Genomic DNA, 18,560 nt, shown 5'->3' on the forward strand with positions numbered 1-18,560 from the left:
GCGACAAACCGTTGAAAATGTTTGCAAATGACAAACATTAACTGGAAATAAAGATGATAATAATTGAGCAATAGAAACAGTAGTTTTTTTCCCTACTAACAGATGGAAATGTTTCATGTAAATTAATAATGATGTGCAGCAGAATGTGTTTGCGCAAACAACAGAAGCCGAATAACATGTTTAAGTATGATGAGTCAACCGAAATGTGTGTTGTTATGCAAAAAAACTATTGATTTAAAATCCGGTATTGGCATAGCATCCTGTTTTAGGCGTTGGTTACTTTATTCTCTGTATTTCATTTCTTCATTTCTTATTCTGACCACACTGAGCCCCGACACCAGCAATCACTGTGTGATATTAAAACAATATGTAGGTGTAAGAGTCAACAACTCACTTTGTTAAATAAAGTCCATGCTGTTTATTTAAGTAATGCTAGTTCTACTTCTCTCTGCCAAGAAAAAGACTTCCCTAACTATCCGTTTTAGTTGTCAGTACTTCAGCTGCACTCAAACTTCTGTTATTTTAAATGTGATGTTGCTGTTGTTTTAGGCCATTATTGTTGTTTATCTCCGGTTATACAACTCAAATACAAGCACCCAAGTGATTAACAAAAAGATTAAAAGCTATTTTTCTTCCTCATTTGATTGTCATTTTATTCGAAGCAAATCTACATTTGTCATAATGGCCCTCCATTTACGAGTCCCTGGGTGTTTGGTAAGTGCCGCCTGATGCACTTTGCAAGAGACAAAAGCAGCACACACAAATGGAATAAATATATTTTAGTGCTCATTTTTTATTTATTTTGGATGATGTTCGTTTTCTGATCTCTTGTTTCCTTTTATAAGTGATGAAAAGGCTTTCATCCCATGTTCATGGAGCTTTTTCATTTTAGGGAAACACAGTATTTATGAGCAAAAATGACTGTCATGTTTTAGGGGCATACCGGCCCCTACGCTTCAACAGCGCTGGCGAGAACCCTGATATGAGTTATGATGGACCGTATGTTGTCCCTTGATTGAGTTCCACCACTCGAGTTCATTTTGTGACCAGTCCAATTCCCGGTCACTGCCCACTTCCTCCACAGCCATGATGGGCCACAGCACACCTGTCAAAATGCAGTATTGCAAGCTACAATATGGACGCCACTCAAAGCAGCAGTGACCGGCGCGGCGATTCGCTGCATGAACTATAAACTTTTTGAAACGCTTATGGAAAATTTGTTTTTAGATTTTTGCCTTTTAAGAAGACCAGAGTTGGAGACTATTGCGGGCCTTGATTCCAGTTTGAATTTGTTGTCGAGATTTAAAGTGCCGCAATAATACCAGCGACCAGTGGTTTCAGGTGTTTGCTTTCATGTAAAATAACTCTAGCTAGCCCTGTAAGATTATATGCTTAGTCGGAAACTAGCGCCGACCAGCAGCTTGAGCACCTCGGGCCTGGTTTCATTATTCCTCTCTGAACTGAATGGAACAGTAGCCAAGATGACTATCTTAATCTTATTTGGCTGCTGAGGCTCACACTCTGCTTTTCCTCTTTTCACATTTGAATTGTATTTTTGTTTCTCTGTGTGACTCGGTCTACCACTAATCCAGAGCGTTCAGCAACGATATTGTTCCATGCAAACTGGACATTTTCTTTACGTGTAGCAGATAACCCCCCACTCGGGGCGGTTCATGCCATTGTATCCCGATTGTGTTTGTGTGAGTGAGACTGAGAGTGAAACAAGAGAAGAAGGAGACAGGCAATCAGATAGTGGGCTTGTTAGGATGTGTGTATCACTTGTATCTTGCCTCTGTGTGCGTGTGTGTGGATGTGCGCCTGCACTGATTCTATCTAGCGCGTTTCTCACCATCACTGCCAAATTGATAGCCGCGCAACACCAAACGCAATATTAATGACGTTGGAGTTGTGTTGGTCGGCAAACACAGTGTATCTCCCTCAGACATATTTCACTAATCCTTTGATGTCCTGATCAAACATTGTCCCGATGCCAAATCTATTCAGTCAGACTCCGTCGATTTCCGCTCGTGTTCAGCGCTGAGAAATGGCTTGTAAAGCAAACAACAAGACCCGGAATGCCAAACCGCCAGATGCTTTGATCCAAGATGGCCTCCAGAGAGCCAGCGTGGTTCCATAGCATCTTGCAGCCAATGCTGGAAACACAGACGGTGTCAGTAGCACTTGCCAAGGACATTTACACCATTTGTTTCCATACAAAACAACGTTGGGCTGTTTTCTCAGTCCTTGTCACGACCAGCATATGTCACACTGCGATGACGAAACCGCGAGTGGCCTCTGGTCGAGCTGCCATCGCCGCAGAGCCCTTTTATTTTCCGCCTGCATAGGAAAACTTGTTTATTCAGTATAGTGGCCGCTCAATTTAGACCGTGGCCCTCAGCAGGAAAAACAGAAAAATAGAAGGCATCCAAATTCAGAACACTTTCTCTCCCAGAGAGTCATGTGGAGGTGAAAGTTGAAGCGTGGCAAGGTCAAGTGAAGGGCTCAGCATCCTGAGCAGCTGTCTCCGTCTCTCCCCATCCAGCCGCCGTCCCCTCCTGTTTCTCCTTCCTTTCCTTCCTTTCTCCTTCCTACAACTGCCCTCGATTCTCTACCTTTCGTCTGACCTCCCTCCTTTTCCTCTCGCCTGTCCGCCTCCCCTGCTCTTTGACGAAATGCGGCCGTTGGTTGGTGGGTAGCTGCTGGCTGGCTAACGGTGGGGGATATAGCTTTATAATCCCCCCTCGTCTTCCAGCCTGCCTCGCCACAATGTCACAGGAGCTTAATATTTGCCATTATTATTTGCTTGTTTTATTTGACTTGGAGGCAGCACAATGACCTGTCAGCGCCGGCTTTATCCCCCCTCCGAGTGTCGTCCGTTTCAAAGTTGACTACAGTAATCCACGAGCCCCCGATTCCACTAAATCCTGACGCTTTCTTTCATTTTCTCTCCTCCTCGCCGTCCCCTCCTCGCCGCTCCACCCTCCTAAATGAAATTACATACATCTGCTGGCTCAGAGTATCACAAATGTCCACACGCTCGCCGGTGTCCGTGCGCACGTCCACGCGCTCGCCTTTTGTCAGAAGTGGAGCTGCTCCCCATCCTTACCTCGAAAGGAAAATACACTCTCTCCCACCTCCCTGTCGCTTTTAATCCAGCGTTTATTTACAGATGGGGATCATTTTCAGTTCCACATAATCACACGACAGTGTTGACAGAATGGCCAGTGTTGAGCTGCACTTACTGGACATAAAAGGCCAAAGACATTCAACAAATATGTTGAATTCAAATTATTTATTTCTTGGGAGGACACACACCCAGCCAGGGGGCACTACTGAGGAGCATGTGAAACGGTGAACCATCACCGGGTGAACCATCAGCTTCGGGTTACATCAATCATGACCAAACGTTTGTTCCTTCATAGCACCAACATGTTTTAAGACCGTCTTAATGTCAAATCTGAGCAACCAAGTCATTTTAGACGGCCCACAAATACGAGGAAATGGTGACCCATGACTGTTTTACAATAGAATATTGATAGCGACTTGAAACACTCTGGTGCTTTTCTCTGACTGGTGTCACTCTTCCCTTCTTTTATTTCCCACTCAGGACGTGATGATAGATATAGGTGCTGAAATTTTGAAGACGATCCCCTTTAAAAAGTGATTTAAAACTTGACAATCTTAATTCTCTTGTAGCTTAGCTGCTAAGCCCTGCTCTTGAGCAACAGAAGGGGAAGAAACTCAGTGAGAGATAATAGCATAAGCTTTAAGACGATCTTTCATCTGGCGACCTCTGTTTTCATCCGTTTCTTCCCTTCTCAGAGGCACTGAGAGGCAGATTAGCGCTGTTGTCGCTTCTTCATTGGCCTCTGGTGCCATGAAGCTGCATCCCTTTGGTGACGCTAGCTGACCAGAGTGATCTGCACATCTGTTTGTATTGGTTAGAAAATAGATACTTAAGAGGCCTGGAAGGACTCTGCTTTTGAGGATTTCTTTAGAATGTAAGTTTAATTTAAAATATATGTATTCATTTAAAAGTTGTTGTTTTTTTGCAGCAATAGTGACTTAAATAGCTGTTTTTTAATTGTTATATATGTTTATCTAAACAAATATTAATTGCCATGTAAGAATAAAAAAAGAAGATGTGGTCACCACTTCTACTTTTGTGTGTAGTGATCAACTTACCTGTAGTGTATTTTTACGATGTTGAGGACATATGTTGTTCAACTAAGCATTCAGCAGCTTTACTGCGTTGGAGAAAGCCTCAGTTGTTTCATTGCTTTCATGGGAAATCAAACATAACACCATGCAACTGTTTAGTATTCTAACATGCTGATTTATTGCATGAGTTGCTGTTACACCGCAGGCTAGCGCATCTTCATAGCAAGGCTTTTCCTTCTCCTTTAGCTCACTGGGACGCGACACAAAACTGTCCCTTGTGTGAACCTCTGTGTTATTGACATGGCTCATTCTAATCAAGGCAGTTGAATGTTTGCTCCTCCAGTATTTCACTCTGCACCTCACAATAATGCCGCCATCAGTGCTGCTCAGCAACAAACAGTGTTTAAGAATGTGCCCTCAGAAGCAGTCCACATCTTTTATTCCAGGTACAGCTTGCTTTTTTTAATTGAAAGTTTTTAAAACAGTCTCTGTTTTGAGCCTCAGGTGCTTGTTCTTCCATCACCTTCCTGGTGGATGTATACTGCCCTACAGTGTGTGTGTGTGTGTGTGTACCGCTCCACTGTGTAAAGGTGCTCCGCCGTGTTCGCCGTCTTAATATCCAACGCTGGTTAAAGCCAAGTTGACGTTGGAAGGGGAGAGTGTGAACTATGAGAATGTTGAAGGCAAACACGTGGAAAAAGGACGTTTACTGATGTTCACGACTGCGTTGTACATTTGAACTGGCTACACGTTGTCATTGTGCCACCATTAAAGCCACCTTGGTCCTGCGGTGACAGGGCTCACCTGTTGCTTAAAGTCGTGACTGAGTGAAGAAAACAGAGGGGTGGAGCTGGTCAGTTCAGTGACAAAAGTGGTCAGAAATCACTATCACTAACTTGACAATATATATACTTTGATGATGAAGTTTGGGAACAAGTAGATTGTAGGTGTGAAGGTGTATATATACACCATATAGCAAATGACCTGGAATAGATAGTTACATGGCAAACGGATCCTTGTGTTGCCACAGCATTTCAGTTGGTCCAAAGAGTGCACTCGTAGATCACAGGGGGGAAATCTAATTTTACCTGATAATAACAAAGTAATATAGTACATGTGCTGTGGTTCTTTCTGGGCCGCTTTTTATGTACATGTTTGGCTACTTTTCTTCATATTCATTTTCAGTTCAGAAGTAGTGACTGGTTTGTGTTTTCTCTCTCCAGGGAATAACAAAGAGGAGGAGGAGGCCATGATGCAGGAGTGGTTCATGTTGGTCAACAAGAAGAACGCACTCATCAGGCGACAGAACCAACTCTCTCTGCTGTACGGTGACACTTCAGTTTCTCTTTTTTTCCCAGATTCTTACTGGAAGTTAATGTGTTCTGTACAATGGCTTTGCATTGTGCCTTTCATACTTCATGCAGACCATAATATACAGCGCATTTAGTCTAATAATGTCTTTTCCCATTATTACCCGATGTGTCTGTAATAGCTTTCTTATGTGGGTTTGAATTCCGACTGCCTTATTCAAACCTTGTTACCTGCAGTTGTGTAAATGCACATGGAAGTTCAGTGTGTTCTTCAGCATGATAGCAAATATTAGACAGGTAAATATGACAACAGAACACACACCAGTGCTGCTTCCTGGGACCTCACCGCCTCCAGTGAACAAGTGAGAGCCTAGCTCGTGGCTCTTGGATGTCAAGAAAGGTGTGAAGTCGAGGCTCCTCTGCTCTTCTCCACTGGGTCCACCATCGTTGAAGTGAGCAGAGTGTTAGCTCTAAATCCCACTCCTCTCCTCGAGTCACTTTCTTATGTAGATGTTTCTCAGATTTGGTGGAGTGAGGGCAGCCACCAGTCCATTCACTCCCTCTGTCTATCTGCTCATTGATTTCCATGTGGCCAGGATATGAAATCAATAGAAACATGGCGATCATCACTCCATCTCCGTGGTCAATCCTGACAGGTGTGGGCGCACACACGCTGGCTACTTCACTCCGAGCTGCAGCATTTCCCAATGTGGCGTGTCGGAGAGATTGAAGTATTCATAATCACATTATATCACGGGAAAGGCGAAGCTTTTAAGTGGCCAATTGACAGAAGGGCTTATTATTTCTGTTCTCTCTTTGTGGAGGCGGAGAGAGAAAAGACGCCTGCGAAGGACAAATTCTATTAGGGACCGAATTAGCTCATTTTTTAATGTGTTTGAAAGAGGAAAGAATTAAATTTGCGCGGCACAGACACTCCCACCGTACAGCGACCACACACACGCTCTTGGCACGGCTATAAATACATTTTCACACCGGTATATTTGGTTGTCTTTCATTTCCCTGCTCTTAATATGTTTGTGTCGCCCGCGCACCCGAGGCTGTGTATCACTCATGTGCAGTAGATTAATGCTGAAGCCGGAGAGGGTCCGGGCGACTGGCGGAATCAATGTTTATTGCACGTTTCTTTAAGTGCTTAATGATTTAGTCATTAACATATTGATGAACTTTGTCTGTGTGTGTGTGTGTGTGTGTGTGGTGTCGCTCCTTTTTCGCCACAGGGAGAAAGAGCACGATCTGGAGAGGCGCTTCGAACTACTGAACAGAGAGTTGCGGGCCATGCTGGCCATCGAAGGTACGACACACTCACACCGCCGCTAGTGGGAAGCAGGGCTTCCCTTCATCACAAGAGACTCAACTGTGTTTCCTGCTGTGGATGAAACCTTTAACTGCTTTGTAATAAGACGGATGGGTGGTTCCCAAAGTGTCTGGAAACAATAATCATATTCCGGGGTTTCAGACAGAATTGTTTGAAACCCCCTTAAAAAAAGAAAAAACAATCATAAATAAAAAAGTTTTTACTAGTGAGAAGCAAGATGAAGAAGATGTGTTTATTGAGAGGTCCACTCCAGCGAGGGAATGTCTCGTGATCATTGAACAGGAGTTTAAAGGGAAGGGATCAATCCAAAGTAAAACAGGACTCGTGGGGTTATGCCTGGGATCTACGTTATCAGCTGTTGTCTTTTGGCTGACTGACCTTTTTAGAACTGTGTTTGTTGTGTGTGTGTGTCGATACATGGTGAAACTAGAATGGCACTCAGATCTCTGCCAAGCAGCCGGTGTCATTGAATCAGTATAACTGGGTGTCATTTTTAGCATTAGGAATAACATAGATATTATAGTCAGACTGAGGTGACCTGTCCATCAGGAGGTCCGTGGATCCATGTGGTGGTTCGGAGCTCAAAGGAAATTGCTGACAAAGCACTTTCAGTCCAGGCAGGTGTGGGGGATCCAAAAGGGTTCCTCAGCCAGAGTGGGGAATTTCCACCGCTCCTGGGGTCATGATGGCAAGATGCCCACTGACCTGCAACACGCTGCTCTTCTTCAGGTCTCAGAGAGACGTGTCCAGATGCCCTTCAAGTGGGTCTGGCCAGAATGAGATCAAAGAAGAAAAACACAGCGTTGATGATGTGAACTGTGAGGACTGTCGATCACTGTCATCAAGTCCATTGGTGTTTATGTTTACACATATAACGTCGGGCGTATACAGCCCTGAATTCTCAGCGAGGCTTTTGAACAATGGGACTTCAGTGGTCCTTCTGAGGCTGATCCGCTGGATTTCAATGCCACATCTCCTCTTGATGAGGATTAAGATTGGAGCGGGTGAGGGATTGGACTCACTGCTACTTGATCAATGCTATCTTCTTCCTGGCTAAAGCTGACTAGCATATGCCTGATTTGAAACGCAGCCTGCGCCGCCTTGAAAGCAGAAGAAGGTCTCCTGTTGTATGATGGAAAGCTTGTTAGCTGCAGCGCAGCCATTGTGTTGTATCAAAGTTGTCAGGAGGCCAGGGAAGTTTAATCCCCTTCCACTGCGTCCTCTTTGGCAAAATCAACCTTTGGCCAATCAATGCTAATTGATTTTGCTATTCGACATTGACCACGCGCCCCCCTCCCCCGGCCCCCTCCTTTCTCTTCACAAGCCTTTTGACAGCCATTGTAATTTCAGCAGCCACCTGATAAGCTACCTGCTCCATAATAAATCAATTGTAATTAGCAAGAGAGGTGGTCCAGACGGGGGCGGAGAGGGAGCCGCACGCGCCGCCGCCGCCGTCCAGCCTCAGCTGCTCTTTATTGAGCTGTGGAAGCAAACACCAGGGTGTGACTTGTTTGTTTGTCTCAATAAAAATGCTGGTTATTTTCCATGTTTTGGACGTTAAACTTGCTGATGCCTTACTGTTGGGGCGCCTACAGCAGGTCGTAGTCCCAGCTGATATCTGCCGCCCCCGGCTGCCTCAGCTGACCCCTCCCTCTGATATTGGACTGGTTCCACCAGGTGAATCCTGTGTGAGAGGTGGTGTGTGTCATGTCACTGGGCTCCTCTCAGCCTTCACCTGGACTTGTTGGATTTGCAGCTGACTCACTTATCGGAGGGAAACTGGCCACATTCACAGGCGTGTGTGAGATCTCGTTTTGCCAAAGTGTGGCGCCCACATGAGTGTCTGGATCCATGAGTCTGTGTGTGTGTGTGTAGGTGTAGGTGCTGTGCTCTTATTTGGAGCTTGGGCAGCTCCATTGAGTGATGGTGGGGCGCAGGTAATTGCTGATTTGCTTGACCAGTCGATGACACAGTGAGTGAGACGCACTGCAAGTCAGACACACGGCGCTGAGATAGACCTGCATCTGTGGCGGCATCCTGCCGAGGAAAATACAGGCCTGCGCACACACACTCATGGCTCTGTCCCCGGCCTGCACTCACATAGTGACCCTCAGCTCAGATGGGCGGGCTGCAGATACATATTTCCAAAAAGTCAATGTTTTTGTCGTTGGAAGTGGTTGCCTTTTTTATTTGTTATTGCACACAGGAGTCAGTTGTAAGTGATTCTTGGTCAATTGATTGATGTGTTTGATTGGCTAGTATAACAGCTAGTGCTGTGAAGATCACAAATCAAATTAAGATCAAATTAATCCATCGTCATGATTCATCTGATTTAAAAAAATAAACATTTACAATGTTAAAGTTAATGCAATGAACCCATCGGTGGCTCAGAATGACTCAAAGTCCAGGTCCCGCTGGATGGATGGATGGAGTTTAGAAATAATAAATGGGTCAGTAGTCATTGTTTAGAATCATCTTGCGTGTTGCGCTGCTTTTCATTTGTCTGCAAGTTTAACTTTGTCTAATAAGAAGTGACCAAGAATTTTCATGCTAATTCAAATGTAATGCTAATTTGGTTGCGGGTCGACCCCCTATAACACTTGTTCTGGAGCTGCCACGGACGGTCGTACGTTATTTGTTCATCTTGCATTTGCTTGTTCGGCTGGCCTGAGCTGCCGCGGCTGCCGACTTTCCCAGAGTCGGATTAAATGTACAGCTGTTGCTGGTGAGCGCGTTGGTGAGAAGCACCTCCTCCCTTCACCTTGTTGGTGCGGTGCCAGGCGAGGAAATGCCATCTGTACGCCCCGCTCTCATCTGCCCACCACACAAATTGATCCACTATGCCCTCTTTATCTGCTTACCTATTCACACCTATGTGCGCACACGCAGCTGGCTCCCTCTGAGTGAGCGCGCTCCAAAGTGGCCGCCCTCTCACCGTCTAAAAGGGATTTATGCATAGCCGGGTCCTGGAGTTTTTCCTGCTACGGTTTGATATGATAAGCTTTTTTTATATGTTTAAAATCAATATGTAATCCTATGCAGGAGCTTATCCCCCGACACACACACTCCCCGTTTGTAAATCTATTTGGGCTTTGTAACACACCGGGGCGGCAGCTACAGACCCTGATTGATTAGGTTCACTGTGGAATCCTGTCACATGGGCGACTTTTGATGATGTCGAAGACTCTGTCAGGGCTGCTACTTGACTGGAACAACTGATAACAAGTGACTGGCCACCGCTGCCTCGACTCCAGACCAGAGCCTGACTTGATGTCTTGGTTTGTTTGCTGCGATTGTTGACCGGGTGATGCTCACAGACCGGCCTGCTCAGAGGCTTGTCTCATAGGTGGGTCTTCTCTTAGCCTGCTCCGCCTGCAGGACGTGTCCGAGCCCCTCACCGAACGTGTCCTGTCTGCCGCGGGATGATGACGTCCCACCTGGCAGATATGCGTTTTTTTCCCGTATTTTTTAATGAGCCAGAGAAAATTTGAAAGAAGGATGTGATGGAACTTTCTGCCACATGTCTAATATTTATATCCATAAAATACGATGTTTGTCATGGGGCCATTTACGAAGTGTCTTCTTCTCTGTGGGATGCAGAACAAGGTGTCGTGATTGGCTGGCATGTGTTGGTCATTGCTTTCATTTGAGTTTTAGTCTGAACCGAATCGGTCCTAACACTGTCGGGTTTGCCGAACCATGCATCATGATTCCTTCGTTTACACGCAAACTGAGACTTCCTCTGTACAGGCTAGACACCCAGAGTGGAGCTAGTCTCAAACTCTGCTTGCACGTTTCTTATATGCGGAGGAACAGCAGGCGGCAGACGTGACAGGACTTGCCTTGTGAGTTTTATTTGGATCTTCTTGATGGCTGTTACAGACACTGCAAGTGGCCTTGTTGTTTATTGCTGGATATTTCCTACTCGCTTACAGTATAATGCATCATTTAACCAAAAATGAGTGCATGAAAAACTGGTTGCAAAGCGGCAACCCTCCGACCCCCGGGACTGTCCTCTCACCACTCTGCTGCCATGAGGACACGTTGCATCGGGGCTCACAAGTCTCTTCATATTGCTGGCGGGTCCTGGCTGCAGAAATACAGGGGTTGGAGTGAGTGCAATGAAACATGCATTTTGGAACAGAAAGGTGGAGATGTTACTGTAAATAGCCAGGAACAAGCATGGTGCCAAGCTTCTGCTGCTCTCAACATCTCAAGCTTTCACCAGGAGCAATTCTACAGTCTTCTTCTCTCTTCCACCATGTAACTTCCTCCTCCTTCACTCTGGATCTTCCTCTCAGCTTCTTCTCCAGTTTAAAGCTGAACACGCCGGTCCTTCAGTCTGGCATTTCTGGACCCAGATCCAAGTCCTGACCATTTTTGAAGTCATCACAAGAATGTCGAAGATCGGAGAGTCTGTCCCCTCACTCAGGAACAAGACCCAGAGTCGCCACGAGTCAACCAAATATTTCGTTCCCTCTCGATTCCCTGTGAGAGCTCACACGACCGTGAGGTGCAGATCTGCCTTCCTTCTCCTTCAGCAGCTGGCAGCGTTTCATGTCATGTGACTTCTGGGTCTAAGAGCCTCCGTGCAACAAGCATCTCTGAAGGCAAGGCGCTTGAACTGGACTGGGAAATCTGTCCGTCAAACTTTCTCATCCTCCTCCTCTCAACACTTTCTTGACTCCATCTGTCCATTTTTCCCTCCTGAGCAGAAAAGTTTGTCATTCCTGGAGGAAAAGTTGCGACAGATTGAAGTGAGAGATGTGTGTCGGATGTCTTTCCTTGGACCAGTATTTATATTCAGGAGGGGAGGGGGGGGCTTCATGGGGATTTGAACCAGCGCATTCTTGTGTGGCTGGTGCAGACTCACATGGTTACGGCGAGGTTTATCTGAATACGCAGCCACCATGTGAGTCCTTCCCTCTGTAACCTCTGTGACGGGCGGGAGGCGGGGCTTGTCAGCTGGGCGGGTGTTGTGTTTGTTCCCGGGTGTCTGGTTACCCCGCGGCCTGGCCGTGGAGCTGCCCGGTCACGTCCCTCATCAGCTCTCTTTATTGTTTACCTTCCTAATGAGGGGGGCGGGACTCTGCGCCCTTTGATTGACAGCTCCCTCCCCTCCCCGCCACTTTGGCTTTTTGGCTGAGATGTTCTGTGAAGCCGAAGGAGGGCAGGATTACTGCCGCATACCTCTGTGTGTGAGTGTGTGACAGTGTTGCTTTCCCTCTCCCTCCACTGGAGGAGCGGCGAAGGAGTCAAACATTCCCGTCCGCCAATCATCACACGACTCCTTTCAAGTCACTCGCCCAAATTCCCAAACCGTTTTGGCCGTCTACAAATATTCCCTAAACAAAATCAGTTTGCATTTTTTTTTTTTTTCTTTCCTTAAATATTTGTGGAGAAAAGCAAATTTGCTTCCCCCGAGAGGAAACACATGAAAGAAAAGAAGGAAAAGTCCGGAGCTAAATATTGGGACTGTGTTCATTTCGCTCTGTGCTCCACTTCAAAGAGCGAGCGCAGAGAGCGCAGACCTTTCAGGACAAACACGCCGAGCTCAGCGTGACGCGCACACACACCCCGGCCGCCACAATTTGACTCAGAGAAAAGGCTGGGGGGGTTGATATTTATTTTTAATAACGCCACACTTATTTTGGGTGCTGGCATTTTACCACATCCCTTTTCTCCCGGCATCAATAGCAGGATAAATATTTATGTTGCCGTGACAATAAGGCCAGATTTGTCTGGGATTTTCAACATGACTTTCAGCAAAAACATTTCTAATGCTCAAACCTCGTATGTGGAAGCCATATTTGACCTGTTGCTACATTCCTCTGTCCTGCGGCGGTGTAACGGCGGTGCACACATTTCAAGATGGCCGCAGTCTGTGTTCGTACAGTGGAGTCTCCACTTTCATTTGGCTCATTGTCATAAGCAGTTGCAAAGAAACTTGAGTTAAAATTGTAGTCATAACTTGGTAATCATGATTTTCACTGATACTATCCGTACAAAAGCTCTTCTTATCCCTGATAGCACAGAAAAGTCCTCCCCAGACAGAAGCTGGCGTCTGAAGAGGTCAGGTTAAACTGACTCGACTTCACCTCTGCGCATCAGCCGTGGAAGAATCCGGAATCATCGCTGGCCGCATGAGCTGTGCTGATTTGGTTTGTTGAAAGAGGAAGTGTTACAAACGCCGAAAAGAAAACAAATAAACCGGTCACTAAACGATTTTTACGAGTCAAACGGAGTGGCATCGGTTCGGTGACAGAGCGTGTGTGGCTACTTCAGCAAGCTACGTTGTTTACATCACCGTTACGGGTGGTGTGGCAGGCGACACGGCTGGGCCTCGAGTGTGACAGGTTTTTTTGAGTCTATTTTGAAGTCAAATGTTTGTTTTCTGGCACGTGGGAGTTTGTTAGCGCTGCTCTGCTAATAGAGGCTAATAGCTCCGACGCAGTCAGCAAAGATGGAGGTGTAAACAAAGGTGCTGTTTTTCTGTGTGTTTGTGAGAGTTGGATTTTCAGCTGTTCCTTCTTAGCTTGGAGGAAAGTAGACAAGCCTCGGACATGTTTCTTTTTTTGAGAAAGTGTCATGATAAAACCAGCACTTGCTTTAATCACGAAGTTATCCTGGTTTATTCTGACTGTTTTTATGCTTCATGGACTGAACAGTCTGTTGGACTGTGAGTCAAACCTTAAAGGAGAAAGTGTCATTACACACTGCCGTCATGTGAAAATGTTTAAAAGTTTCCCGTGTTTTTGAGGGCGTTTTGTGAACGCAGTCTGCTGAAAACCAGTTCATTTCTGCAGTGAAAGTTGTTGATGTTGCTGAGTGGGGGGCAGGGCCAGGGGGGGCCGGGGCACCAGGCGGATATGAACCTCCGGGGGGGAGCCAGACTCTCCAGCGGGCAGCCCCCGCCTCCAGGGAGATGCAGAGGGGATTTGGATGGGGGACCCACCTGGGCCCTGTGGGGCCCCTTCCTGCACCGAGCCCTGAGCCTGGCCTGTTTGTTTGTCTGTGTTCAGCTGGGACTTGTTTGCTGTGTTTGCTATCAAAGCCGGTCAACATCAGGACCCGAGTCGCAGCTTCCTTCCTTCCGTCTGTCGCCGCCTTCAGAGTTGACTTGATCAACTTTATTGGCCGAGCTGATGATGCACCTGACCTGTGGGACTGGCAGAGACTCGCTCCCAAATCCCACCTTTCTGAAGAAGAATTGACCCTGGGATGCTTCTTCACTTGTCATGACTTTATTCATCATTACAAGGAGAGGATCTGCAGACGCAGTGTTTCTCCCACAACTCACAAATCCTCCTGTTGATTTGTGTTTGAGAGAAAAAAAAACATTTTTACCTTCTTATTCTTCACCACTGAATCTTCTGGTTTCACTTTTTTCCTGAGCTCCTAAATTCCATCTTCATGAGATTTCCTTTTGTTCAATGAAGAGTCTCTCTTTGGGAAGTTTCTCATATTATTCACTGACATTTTTCTGTTTTCCTCCGTGGGGAAAAGTCACTGTTAAACTTTCCATCAACTTTGTCTATTTTCCTGAACACTTTAGTTGGTGCTTGTTTCATGTCCTCGTGTGTGTGTGAGAACATGAGAAGTGACTCGTCCACCGCAGCTTCTTCACACATCTGAGTGGGTTACTTTTCTCTCCACTCGTGTGTCCAAGATGTCAGACGCACGTTTAGTATCTCCACTGGATCAGCTCCACCGCTGACAGTGCTGGGAGTCAAGGTCCCCTGCAGGCAGAGACGGGAAGAACCGGGTCAGATCTGCCTTTCCAAAACATCCGCGTGTGAATCTGCTGCTCCTCCAGCTTCCGTCTCCCAGATGACAGGGAAATGACTCAGACTCCGACGTGTCCCGACGAGTTGGCTTCAGGGGAGTCGGCAGCAAGTGTGTGACCGAGTGTTTGCTCCGCAGACTGGCAGAAGACGGAGGCCCAGAAGAGAAGGGAGCAGCTGCTGCTGGACGAGCTGGTCATCCTGGTCAACAAGAGGGACGCGCTGGTGCGAGACCTGGACGCCCAGGAGAAGCAGTGAGTAGCCGGCGCACCTGTGTGGGCGGGGCTTCTGGCCAGCGGCAGGCAGGTGACCTCTGCTGTGGTCCGCAGGGCCGAGGAGGAGGACGAGCACCTGGAGCGCACGCTGGAGCAGAACAAAGGAAAGATGAGCAAGAAAGAGGAGAAGTGTGTCGTCCAGTGAGGAACTTTAGTCCCACTCACTCACTCACTCACGTATACGGCTTTTGGTTGCTCTTCAACTTTTATGGGCTTTAAAAACAGGTACTTCATATAATCATGTTTGTGATGCTTCACGATGACGCGCCTTCCGCGGCCTGAGGGTGGCGCTGACTTCTCAACTCCTCCTACCCTCGCTCTCTGACCTGTAATATATCTTAACTATCTTTTTTGTTTTTTAATAGAAAAAAAACTTTTTGGCTTGAAAGCAGTTTACCAAAAGATTTTAAAAAGAAAACTCATCGTGTACATGTTCATCACCGTGTTGCTTCACACTTCCTGGAGTCATGCAGTTCAATTTGAGAAACTTTATATGTTATTTATTGTACTTTTTACGCTGCTTCCACGTCAAACTGCCACCGTGTTTTTTTTTTCCTCCATAATTTTTTGGTTTGTATTTATTCAGAAAAAAGAGAACTTTGCTTCCACGTGTTTGTTCCAGCTACTTCATGTGTTTATCTGTTTATTTATTCCAGCGTCATAACCCAAACAACACAAATAAAGTCCGTTTTTTGATTTACAAAAAAGGTGTTGATTAACTTTTTTCTGGAAACTTTAAAATCCAAACGTATGTTTTGTCTTTTATTTTGTTCGGAAATGGTGATAAAAAAAAAGTTTGGGATTGTTCATGTCATTTTTGTTGTAAATAACACATATGACTTTGTTTTGTTTTTAAGGAAAGTTTTCCCTGAGCACAATTCACCAACTTCAGTTTCACTTATTTATTTTTTTTCATGATAAATATTCTACATTACATTTTTCGTCCAAATCTGGAGAGTGTACTGTGGGGTTAAACTTCTGTGCCGATTTGCGCCTAAATACGTGGCTTCTTAGGATTTGAAAAAGCAATTTCGTGACCTTTATTATGATTTCAAAGCGGAGATCGTGTAGTTATGAAGCCACACGTTATTCTGGTCCTGGCGTGGCTCCAAATGTGTCTGAGAAGGTGGCGTCAACTCCTCTGGATCTCACTTTCACACGTCCGACAATGATCTGCGCGTATTGCCGCGACTCTCGGAAGTCATTTCGGTTATTTTAATAGGACTTTTCTGGTCGAGATCGGCAGGTTCAGGTCACCGCGGACCCTCCTCAGCTGAGGCGTCCGGCTTTAAACAAAGCCAGAGAAACTTACTTGCAACATCCATCGAATAACTGAAAACTTTTTCGAACGTCTTCGCCAGTTTGCCAAAAATAAAAATACTTGCGGGCGTGTTCGATAACCAGTCGCTGACTACTATGAGATGTTCTGTTGACGAGGTGAACTCAAGGCTCGTGCTGGTCGGGTTCGGGCTTTCAATCCGGGCCGGAACCGGCCTTCACTTCTGGTTTAATTTCGTTACAAATAGCGCCAAAAGTGCTTTGATTTAAATATGCTTTAAGGTTAAGAAGGGTGTATTTTGTGTCTGTGGTATTCAGCAATTGATCCAGGAACCGCTCTCCCACCGAGGTCTGGTCTTTCTGTTGCCCGCCCGGCGGAGCGCCACGGTCGGGGGGCGCGTCTGCAGAGCGTCGCTGTCCTCCAGTGGATGGAGCCGAGAGAGGAAAAAAAAAGGACTATCTTTAATCGGGTTCATTTTAGTTCCACCTGTCAGGCGTGTGAATCAAAAATCCGGACGTGTTTGGTTCGGGCTCCCATCCGCCCTGCAGGCAGCCTCCCATCCGCGATTAAAGCAGGAAAATCGGTTGTGACAGCGGACGTCCTCCCGGCCCCTCCGCGGCTCCGCTGTGGCACCGTTTGCCCACGAGGAATAAAAGTTCGTCAGAGAAGCATCTGTGGGGCCAGTGAAATCCACGTTAGCCGTTCAGCGGCTGTTATTTCAAGCCCAAACGATCTTACCTGTCGGGAGAGACGCGCGGGAGCCGGAGCTCCGGAGAGCCCAGGTGCGGCGGGGCCTCCCGCGCGGGCCGCGCACCTGAAGGCTCCCGGTGCTTCTGCAGCTCCGTGTTGCTGAACACGTCACCGTTTTAATAAGCGCCGACAAACGTCCCCGCAGATCCCCGCCGTCCAAATCCAGGCGGCGGCTGAGGGAGCCCAACTTTTCCCTCCTCCTCCTCTCCTGGCCCTTAATCCCGAGCTTTAGCAGCTCAGCTTTAAGAAAATTCAACTGCAATTTGGGATTAGACAAATACTCTTATTACAAAAGCTTGATAACTTGATACTTGTTCAGGAGGGGGGGAGGGGGGGGAGTGCTGCTGGTGGAGGGGGGTAATCTGGGGGTCTCACTCACATCCACCCCCCAAAAAAATGTCAGAATAACGCGTCTCTTTGGTGTTGTGATGTTTGTTCAGTGGCCTTTTTGCATAATTTAGCGGACCGTGTGCGTGTGTGTGTGCGTGCGCGCGCACTTCAAATGTGCTGTAAAAATTATTTAAACTGCACAATTGTGTTGAACCGACCAGCGGATTAACACAAACCTGCCTGACGTTAGTGTACGTGTGTGTCTGCGTGTGCGCGCGCGTGAGTATTTCCTATCAGTAATTCACTCATTCACACCGACCTTTTAGATTGAGCGCCGCGATGCGTTCAGGTACCACCATCCTCGCCTGAAGCGCCCGCTAAATGAGCTGTGTTTTCTCGTTTAATTTATGTTTTGTTTTTCTTGCAGACTATTAGGCCCAACAAACACACACACACTTCACATCCGCTTTGGTGCTTATGCGAGGAGTTACCTTCCCACTGTCCACTTTACATGCGAGCGTTCTTTTGTTTGAACATTTTAGTTTCGCTGACTTTGAACACACACGCGCGCTTCTATTTTCCTCACCACTCCTGTTAAAGTCTTGGCGCAAATAAGACTGAAATATCTTTGACATCGAGGGAACATTTCCCGGCCTGAGTGTGTGTGTGTGTGTGTGACACCAAGTGCAGCATTTCAGTGAGCGCGCTGCTTTCTCTTCTTCTTCAGTGAGTTGCAGGTCTGCTCCTATTAAACTTTACGTCAACCATCCTCAAATGTAATTCTAAATGGGGATTAGAGCTCATTAATATTCATGAGTGTGTGTGTGTGTGAGAGAGAGAGTGTGCATGGCTGATATCAAACCGCGCGAATCTAACTCACTCTGCTGTGTTTATTTCTCATAATAATAATAATAATAATATAATAAAATAAATAATAAAAATGGTGTCAGTGGAAGGGAAAAGGTCGCTGCCTGAGGTCACGCGCCGGTGACCTCTAATGAGGTTTTCCTCCCCGGGCAAATGAGACGGGTGGCGGCCGTTTAAATGTGAATTGTCACGCTGTGATTATTTCTTAAAAAGCTACTAAATATTTTTGACATGAATCGCAGCCGCGTTGCGTGTGATGTGTTCCATTAATTTGGGACGAAACCTTGTGTTTCAGGACTCTGCGGGCGGAGGGAGGGGCGCCGGGGGGCGTGGCCTCGGCCGCGCTCGCCGCGCGCCCATTGGCGGCGGGAGCCGTCCGTCACGCGGCCGGCGCGCGCTGACTGGCTGCGGGAGGCGGGCCCGCAGGTGTCCGCGGCTCTTAGAGGCGCAGGGCGGAGAGAAGGTGAT

The 18,560-nt window shown here is 46.8% G+C and overlaps 1 protein-coding gene across 6 annotated transcripts in view; it reads left to right on the plus strand.

Moving 5' to 3' along the window:
* Positions 1–16,112, plus strand: part of ehbp1 (EH domain binding protein 1) — a 122,880-nt gene extending 106,768 nt beyond the window's left edge. For 3 of the 6 annotated variants that reach the window (XM_053875737.1, XM_053875735.1, XM_053875738.1), the window contains 4 exons: positions 5,385–5,484; positions 6,710–6,783; positions 14,731–14,845; positions 14,921–16,110. In XM_053875737.1, coding sequence (XP_053731712.1) covers positions 5,385–5,484; positions 6,710–6,783; positions 14,731–14,845; positions 14,921–15,011 — 380 coding nt within the window. In that variant the 3' untranslated portion in view covers positions 15,012–16,110. Of the gene's footprint in view, positions 1–5,384; positions 5,485–6,709; positions 6,784–14,730; positions 14,846–14,920 lie in introns of all 6 variants that reach the window. The other 3 variants (XM_053875732.1, XM_053875736.1, XM_053875733.1) reach the window with 2 other exon arrangements.
* Positions 16,113–18,560: the final 2,448 nt, after the last annotated feature.

Source organism: Synchiropus splendidus, chromosome 9 (assembly GCF_027744825.2).
Source record: "Synchiropus splendidus isolate RoL2022-P1 chromosome 9, RoL_Sspl_1.0, whole genome shotgun sequence".
NCBI classification, from domain to species: Eukaryota; Metazoa; Chordata; class Actinopteri; order Syngnathiformes; family Callionymidae; genus Synchiropus; species Synchiropus splendidus.